The 9,045-nt window shown below is 37.5% G+C and overlaps 3 protein-coding genes across 3 annotated transcripts in view; 1 reads left to right on the plus strand and 2 right to left on the minus strand.

Annotated features, from left to right (window-relative positions):
• Positions 1–1,442: 1,442 nt before the first annotated feature.
• Positions 1,443–5,822, minus strand: LOC113205961 (conserved oligomeric Golgi complex subunit 1). The gene is made up of 16 exons (XM_026421802.2): positions 5,585–5,822; positions 5,237–5,413; positions 5,006–5,145; positions 4,785–4,924; positions 4,476–4,680; positions 4,211–4,391; positions 3,955–4,133; positions 3,661–3,847; positions 3,485–3,588; positions 3,208–3,382; positions 2,955–3,111; positions 2,656–2,832; positions 2,417–2,571; positions 2,056–2,332; positions 1,749–1,961; positions 1,443–1,667 (listed from the first exon to the last, which is right to left on the minus strand). Exons 1-16 carry the CDS (start codon positions 5,719–5,721, stop codon positions 1,554–1,556), a joined length of 2,718 nt encoding a protein of 905 aa, XP_026277587.1. The 5' UTR covers positions 5,722–5,822; the 3' UTR covers positions 1,443–1,553.
• Positions 5,823–5,842: 20 nt separating this feature from the next.
• Positions 5,843–6,764, plus strand: LOC113205964 (NADH dehydrogenase [ubiquinone] 1 alpha subcomplex subunit 6). The gene is made up of 3 exons (XM_026421807.2): positions 5,843–6,012; positions 6,288–6,403; positions 6,480–6,764. Exons 1-3 carry the CDS (start codon positions 5,883–5,885, stop codon positions 6,606–6,608), a joined length of 375 nt encoding a protein of 124 aa, XP_026277592.1. The 5' UTR covers positions 5,843–5,882; the 3' UTR covers positions 6,609–6,764.
• A 57-nt stretch (positions 6,765–6,821) lies between these two features.
• Positions 6,822–9,045, minus strand: part of LOC113205942 (uncharacterized) — a 5,289-nt gene continuing 3,065 nt past the window's right edge. The window contains exons 4-5 of the mRNA XM_052265074.1: positions 7,234–8,975; positions 6,822–7,147 (exon numbers count right to left, since the gene is read on the minus strand). Of these exons, the coding sequence (XP_052121034.1) occupies positions 7,079–7,147; positions 7,234–8,975 (1,811 nt within the window). The 3' untranslated portion in view covers positions 6,822–7,078. The remainder of the gene's footprint in view (positions 7,148–7,233; positions 8,976–9,045) is intronic.

Consider the following 9,045-nt stretch of genomic DNA (forward strand, 5'->3'; position numbering starts at 1 on the left):
TGGTGTTCCTTGTTTTGCGCCTAAGAAGTCAGTTATTGTAAATCTTCCACCTTCCAAAGGAGATATTGTGCGATCTGCTACTGATTTTGACATAAAGTCCAAAAGAAATGGACCTGGCTACCGCAGACCAGTTTATGATCCATGCAGTATTAATGACATAACGGAATTTCCTTCTGAGACAAGTAATGAGCCTTTGTCAAATACAATTCGAAGTGCAAGTGCTTCTGCCCGCCTTTCAAGTAGTGTTCCTACTTCTAGTGGCCCTCAAGTACCTCCAGAAATGGTATCATATCTTGAAGAACCTCTTCTTCTTGTAGGGCACAAGTTAGAATGGGAAGGTGATGTCAATGCAAGGAAAATCAGTAATGCCAGAAGGCGGAAAAGGCAGCAACAAATGACACCACAGGAACAGAGAAAAATAACACGGGTTGTTATAGGCTACACGCTTTCTTTCTTCCTTCTAGTCATTGTCACTTTCTATATAGTTTATTTTGTGTAGAAGAAAAATGCAGCACAGCTGGTTTGTTATAACTGTAAAATATTGTTTTTATGCTTAGCTACTTCATATATTTTTATTAATAAAATATGTATTTTTAGATTCTTTTTTTTTCAAATGTTTCTTTTTCAAGAATAAATGTAGAAATGTCTTATTGATGAAAAGAATATTTTGTTCTTCCATTTTATACAGTAAACATGTGTTATTTGACACCTCAGCTGGAACTTAGATTTTAGCTTTGAATTTCTTTTCACTGTTGGCTGTGTATTTTCATATTGTCACAAAAATGCTCAGAGAAAAGTTTGGAGAGTTTCAGTGCCATTTTAATGTCTGCCCTTGAGTGCCTGGATCAAAAGTTTTTCTCACAGTTACAGCAATCCCTCTAAGCAGGTTACCTCACTGCTGATTCTTGGTCAGGGTCAGGGGTCAGGGATATGAAAATTTTTGTGTAGTTTTTCTAATTTGAAAGACATGTGCCTTATTCATTTGCTAAAATCCTTTTTAAAAAATTTTCATGTATTGAAATTGTATTTTAAAACATGCTATTGATTGCTAACAGCCAATAACCTATTCTACCTTTAAGTGTATTCTCCTGATACTTATTTGTTATAAGTACAATTTGTTTTCCATCTTTTGCTACTGTTCACATGTTTATTTTTACATAATGCACTAATGAAATCTGTCTGGTGAGACACACATTGAGAATGTTCAAAATACATCATTAGCACGTAATATTCTGTGATATTTTTGCAATAATCTTTTAACTTGATCCAGAGAATGTGTCTTTGATAAACAACTTAGAGTATTACTTAGTTCTGTGAAATTTGAAGTTCTGAAAGCAATACATAATAAACTAATCCTGTACTGAGCTTTCTATTTGTTTAAAATATCTTTTTACAGTTGTATGTCACCAAGAGAAGGATGGGAGTAGATAAAGGAAATTGAGTATTGCATATAATATATCTATTCAACAAATAAATATCCTCACATTCATCTTTAACAACCTGCACAAGAAAGAACTTGATCAATAGTGAACAAGTTATTGATAGTAATACTTCTAGCTAAACCAGTCTGTACTCATAGCACCGAAGAAAGCAGCTGCACCAGACTTTATATTCTCCATAGGTTCTGCCTTCTTCTTAGGACTGCGAGTTCCTGTATTATGTTTACCCTGATGCAGAAAAATAAATTATTATTATTATACTTTTTCTGTTCATGAGTACAAAGAGTGTAAAGTCAGTGATGCTCTTGCCTGTGATTTTTCTTGAGATAGTGGTTGCCGAGAGGCACCAGTTGTACCTGCTGAAGTACCAGGTACAACTATAGGAAGAAGGGGAAACAAGGGAACAGGTGGACAGACAGCGAGCATGCTAGGCTGATCAGAGCTTTTGTCCGTGCTACTTGATGTAGTCCACATACTGGCAAGCTTTTCTGGCCAACATGCAATCAGGGTACCCAACAAACACTGTAGGGAAACAATTTGGAACATATTACATTTCTGCACAAAATTAAGTATGCCACAAGTCCCATTCTACGATACCAAAAAATAAACTTCTTACTTGCATGTTGCGCACACTTTGACGAACATTAACCTGGACATATGGTGAGAACACATCTAAATCAAACGGATCAATTTTCTTCTCTAGTGTCTGACAAATCTGCTGGGCATATTGGGAAAGTGGCTTCTGGCTTCTAGGTATCAGCAAGGATGACAAGAACATGACGTCAAGCAAAAACTGGAGGGATTGTGCTTGAGGTAAGTTCAGCTTTACAGCATTGTTATAATGGGTCAGAATATGAGACACAAGTTTTTCAACAAATGTAATTTTGACATCACTGTGAAGAGAAGAACAATAATTTGAGTGAAACATTAACATTAATATCTAGATAATACTACAAAACTAACTGCCATAAACTGACCTTGTAATAGTGTGTGGTTGAGCTGCTGAAAGAATTTGACAAGCAGAGGAAAGAACATCTTGCAGAGCAAGGCTTGGCTGAGCAGGAACCCTTATTACTGAATGTAACTGCCCACCCTCTTCCCCCTGCTCTTCCATAGTGTGCTCCTCCCACTGCTAAAAATTGAAAATAGGCAAATTAATTTAGATGAACTCACATCACTTTTGCTGAATGTGCATCGTAACTTAAAAATCACTTACAGGAGTGGAATGGGCAAGGATAGCTGACAGATTACCTGACTCTGGTATTAATTTTTCTTCTAATGTACTTTTTAAGTGGGAAGACACTAAATCCTGCCATACAATCCATGCTTGTTTACTACAGTCTTGAAGAACACCAACCATATCTGACCAAGCAGCAGATGATCCCAGTAAATTCTAGAGTTAAAAAAATAAAAAAATAAAAAAAATAAAATAAGATGAAAACAAAGAATTAAGGAGTTAACTAATTGATGAGATTGAACACAAAACATTATGAAATTTGTAAGGAAATGCCATACTTTTGAAGAGGCAACAACTGAAAATGGAAGGAAGCATGATTTGAGAGCAGGGCTCAGATCACAAAGAGCTGCTGGAAGCCGAGCAACAAGGGCAATGCATGCTTCTTCACGTCCTGTTGCACCTGATAAACAATTTTCTTTTATATGCTTGCAGAATCTGATAAGTATGGTTAAAAAAGGAACATAAAATTATTAACCTTGTTGGAACAAAAATAAAAAATTAGATACATAGCTGATTTATAAAATGACTCACTCCTGAAGTTGCTTTGAACTACATTTTAGCAAATGCTGTTGTATTTCATCACGGTCCATGTCAGACTCTTGAACATATGAGGCTAGCTCTTGAAGTAAGGTGCACAGTGGACTGTCAAGACATTGACAAATTGCTTCCACTCTTGGACTGTAGCCTTGACATTTTAAAAGAAGACCTGTGAAATAAAGAGAGAGAAGAAGAGTACAAATTTGTTTTTTAAACAATCAAATTTAAAGTCAAAATTTAATCCATATATTTTCACACACAAAGCACTGACCATGACTAGGTGAGAGAGATTGGGACTGTACGGATTGTTGAGGTAGATCAGCCATGCGTTCTCTCCATACAAACCAGCGTAGATCATGCTCTGGTTGGTGGTTTCTGAAAAATCATTACAAATTAATACTATTTCAGAACCAAGAAGATCTCAACCGCACTCTTAGCTGCACTTACTTATCTCTTAGGATGGCTCGAAGTTGATCAGCTAGTTTCTGTCTTGTGTTAGAAAGAGCATTGGTCCACTGTAGCTCCATAAGAACACGGACTCGAGAACTTACTAAGGGTTGGTAATATGCATTCCAAATATCTGAGCCACATTGTAGCTGCAGTTTTTGTATGGCAAGATCACATCCCGCAAGTCCTTGTCAAACAAAAAAAATAAATTAAAAAAATAAACATTAATTAATCAAAGGCCTGTGGAACATACTCATTTCTACTCAATATCTGTGCCATGGAAAATGAAATTACCTTGTTGTTCTTTAATGGATGCATCTCTAATGCTTTGCAGGGCTCGGATAGATGTGACAAGGTCAAGTAAGGAGTTAAGAGCATTATTCAAAAATGTTTGAAGTGATTGTAACCACATTGATGTACGGTTCTGAACATCCTCAAGAGGAACGCAATCCTTGCAGGATTTATTAGCAGGCCTGCAACAATGAATTTCACATTTGCAAAAAAGGAATATATAGTGTGTTAGTGCTACTGATACAGAAGCTGTACACACCTGAAATCTCTGATGACAGGAGGGAGGAGGCGAAGAGATGTTGGTTCTAAACCAAGTGTGTCAAGCAGCTCAAGAGAATTCAAGCAGCTGATATTCTGATTATTACTGATGTAGTTATCCTCTTGAGTGAGCATTTGAAGGTGTTGCCATATGAGACCTTCTTGAAATCCTCCTCTTCCCTCTGTAAATTAATTACCTAGCATAATTTTCAAAAAGCTTCAAATTCTTTTGTGCGAGCAAAACAGTGCAGTAAATTTTTACTGACCTACAAAGCACGAACTCAAAAGGGACAATGTGTGAACTAATAAATGTAAGCTAGCACAAATTCTGTGCTTGACATTGGCTTTATCATCACCTTCCAAAAGTACAGAGGTGAGAGCATTTTCTCGGACTTGAAGGAAACGGACTAGAAGTGCCTCTCCATTCATATTATCAAGGAGGGCTAGCACACACAAGTATCTTGCTGCTAACTGCTCAAAAAAGGATAGACACAAATTAATAGAAAATATTTAGATGAGCGTTTAAAAGCACATGAAAGTATAAATATCCTTTTATTAAAACAGAGAAACTTAACCACAGCAGAGATATCAGCTGATGAAAGTGCTCTCAATGCACCATTTACAAGCTTCTCTTGAAAATGTGAAATAGCAGACCACTGTCTAGAAACAACAGGCATCATCTGTTCTAGAAGAAATGAACTTTCAAGGTGCAAACCTGCAATTGAAACAAGCCATTTCTTAGCACACAAATAGTAAGATACTTGTAAAATTGCACATTTTAATCAATGCAACTAGCCTGTTTTGATGTGCCTAGCAAAAAGAAATAACTGTGATCCCAGAAGGTAGTCTTCTCTTTCAACTGCTACCCATATTTGCTCTGGGATTGCAATTAATATTCTAACTTGAACAGCTAGACCAATCCCAACTCCATCATTCCTTACAAGGATAAGTGAAACATGACAATATTGTTAGACAAAATACCTTACAATAATATGTAAGCCACATGATCATCGATTGGGTTCCTTACTTGTCCAGTGTTGCGTATGAAGCTCTTGAAAGATCTAACTGAAAGCCTAACAGCTGTCTCTGTTGAAAAGCTCCACAGAGCTTTTCCATTGAATTGATACGGTCAATGACTCCAGTTGCTGTGTGCTGCATGTCGCTTATTGTGTCTGCCGCTTCAATTAGATCTCTGTATCGCTCCCTGAAATTCAAATAAAACAGAGGAGATGACTCACAACTACAAGTATGTGAAAACTGTTCGGTAAGGGTAAATATAAGAGGATGGTGAAGGTACACGAAATGACAGTAAAATGTTATGTTTGTTTCAAATGCACCTCCTAAGTGTTATTTAGTTTCCTTTGGGTTAACCTACCCAACCATCGTCCGTAGTTCTTCTTTTTTCCTTTCAACTTCATCCTGGATTTTCTTTTGAACCACCTCAATCTCACTTATTGACTTCTCTTCAAATATTTTATCAGGATCAATTTCCAACATGTTCGAAGGTACCATAGTTAGTTGACTTGGAATTATCAACAGACGGTTGACATGTCACTACAAACACCCAAAACCAAAACAGAAGTTCTGCACATAACGCCCAAAGATGTGTTCACAGCTTAAGCCATTTTTGGCACTTCCCGACCCGAAGTCGTCAGTCGTCAGTTGGAGGCAAAATGGCGACGGTTAAGGCTGCTTCTGTTGTTACTCGCCAAGTTCGTCCAATATTGTCTTTGACTCAAGAAGACTCTCGGAGAAGAGTTCTTGCCTTGTACAAAGCTTGGTATCGCCAGATCCCCCACATAGGTAAATAAACCTGTATCACGTCAGGTATAGAAATGTCCTGACATAACCTACGCTAGTAGGTGTAATATCAGCTGTTCATAATCTGAGTATAGCAATTGTCAGGTCTATACATGTCCTCAGTTTTAACTAATTATCATTTAAAATATTTTAAATCAGTGCAGAGTCCCACTTTTAGTCTGTCAGACCTATCTTTCAATGTTAACTTTTTGCCTTTACTTCCTTGCAAGTGAATTTTCTATAGCATAGTATAATGTGATTTTCCCGTTTTATTTCAGTTTCTGAAATTGATATTCCCAAAAACCAGAAGCAGTGTCAAGAAAAATTAAGGGAAGAATTTTTAAAGCACAAAGATGTAAAAGATATTCGTGTCATTGACATGTTGATTATCAAGGTAAGAGGAGCCTTTTCTTTTAGAAATGAAATGTTTTCTGAATGCAATCAATCAGCTTTGTAAATTCTCTTTTTAGGGTCAGATGGAGTTAAAAGAAACAGTAACAAAATGGAAGCAAGTTGGTCATGTTATGGCCTATTGGAAAGATACCGTTAACAAGAAGCCAACTGATTTCCTTGGTAAATTTCTTGACGGGAAAGATTAATTATTCTTTGTAATTGTAGACTGTATCAACATTTTCTGATTCACACGGCTGATTAAAATCATAGATGGTTGTAAAAATTGTTAAACTTGAAACTGTTTCATTGTGAATAGTTGGTGTAATCCATTGTTATTTAAATAAAGTAGTGAAAACCGAAAATCTTTATATTAAATGCATGGTAAGGAGAATGAAACCAGGTAAAGAGATAAAACATACTTGTAAGAACAGATTGGTATATAATTTACTTAAACACATGCTTTGCTACTGAAAAAAAATAAACTTACTTTAACAATTTACAATAACACAAATCTTACATTACAGAATACTTAAAAAAAATTATGAAATTCTTATTAATCTTACAAATTACGTCAGGCTCTGAGGTAGATCAGTAAACAATAATACACTACACCTCTCCATATCACAGAAAAATTGAGTCACATATCAACGTTTAAAATATTCAATCTCACAGGTATTTATGAAGCTTTATTAGGGAGTTTGCTTCTATCACATGTTTCTGCATGTTCTTCGTCCCAAAACTTTTCCTGAAAAATAAGTATTTACAAAAATGTTATCACTGTTATTACTTAAAGATAAGATAAATAATAAATAAAGATTGTGAATAACTTACTGCACATTCAGTGGAACAATAGCAGACTTTGAGACAGGCAATACAAGTGAATTTGGCATTTTTGCCGCATTGTTGACATTTAGTCTTTGGGTCCACATCAATGACAATGTTATCAACATCCGATTCCTCAAGTGCGGCCATCAACTCGTCTGGAAGATCAGCATCATCATAATGCTGTCTAGCAACTATATTAACAAGAGTAGCTGTATCAATCTCTGGGGCAACAACTCTTGGTTGACTTTCATTATTTATCTCCGTGAGTGCCATGATGTCCATCATTTCTGGCGACACCTCATAATCTTCATCATCAGAGGCAGAATTGACGAGCTTGTCTAGCAGTGGACGAATGTCAGGTGTTGCTGGTTGCAATTCATATGGATCATAAGGATATGAGTCCTTAGAGTAGCCATCTTTTGAAATATCATTTATGTTAATCATATTCACATCGTTATGATTTTCTTCCGACCTGTCAGGACTACCTTCTGAGTCAGAAGAAAGGACCAGCAAAAAATCTGATTCGGAAGAATCACCCGATTCAGACTCAGGAGGGTCTCCAATCGAAGAGGACCCACTCGGGCTCATCTCAGACAGATGACAAGAGGCTGAAAGAGTATTGTCGTTGCTTTCATTATGCTCTAGAGGTTCTGGTTCAGTAGAAGAGCATACTGGAGCTGTTTCAGGTGCAATTTGAGGGATTAACAAATCTGATTCAAGCTCACTTAGAGACATAGATGATGAATTCAAATCAACCTCTTTAGAAGTGTCACATTGAGGTGCTTCAAACATAGAACCTGATAAAGTTGCTTTAGGTTGAGAAGCACTTAAATCTGCTATGGGTTCTAAACACAACATTGCTTGAGTAGGTCTAGCTGATAAGTTGGAATTATGTTGCTTCATGGTGTCAAAAGAACCTGCTTTGAACTTTGGAGAAGCTCTTTCTGCGTCAGTAAGGGAGCATGATATATTTGCTTCAAGCTCAAAATGTGAGTCTGATGTAGTCAATTTATACTGACATTCCAAGGGTTCAGTACGCAGGTCGGGAGCCACGTTGGGTGCAGTCGTGGACGCAGAGGGAACCAGTTCAGCAGGCAACCCAGAAGACGACTTTTCAAGATCAGCAAGCAACCTAGAAGGAGTCGAGTTGGGTTTAGCAGGCAACCTGGTAGGAGTCGCTTCGACTTCATGAGACAACCCAGAAGGAACCACTTCAGGAGGAGGTTCCGCATAAGATGAAGTTTCTTTGAGATGATTAGGAAGAATGGGTGAAGTTGCTTTGGCTGCAGTCGACAAAGAAGGAGCCACTTTGGGTGGGGATTCAGGGGTTAAAGAAGTTTCTACCAGTTGATTAGGAAGAACAGGTGCAGCTGTTTCAGCTTCAGTAGTCAACCCAGCAGCCACTTCATTTGGAGATTCAGAGGTGGAAGAAGTTTCTTCGAGTTGATTTGGAGGAACAAGTGAAGCTGCCTTGGTTTCAGTAGACAACACAGAAGAAGTTGGTTCAGGGTGAGATTCGCGGTCATAAGAAGTTTCATCAAGTTGATTAAGAACAGGTGAAGAAGCTTTGGCTTCAGATGACAACACAGAAGGAGCCGCTTCAGGTGCAGCTTCAGAGAGAGCAGTAGTTTCTTCAAGTTGATTTAGATCAGGTGAAGCTGTTTTGGTGTCAGTAGATAATCCAGAGGAAGTCGGCTCAGGGCAAGATTCAGGGTCAGAAGAAGTTTCCTCAAGCTGATTAAGAACAGGTGAAGAAGCTTCGGCTTCAGTTGACAACCCAGAAGAAGCCGCTTCAGGTGGAGCTTCGGAGTTAGCAGT

The sequence above is a fragment of the Frankliniella occidentalis genome, unplaced genomic scaffold, assembly GCF_000697945.3.
Source record: "Frankliniella occidentalis isolate FOCC.00 unplaced genomic scaffold, Focc_3.1 Scaffold2, whole genome shotgun sequence".
Classification (NCBI taxonomy): Eukaryota; Metazoa; Arthropoda; class Insecta; order Thysanoptera; family Thripidae; genus Frankliniella; species Frankliniella occidentalis.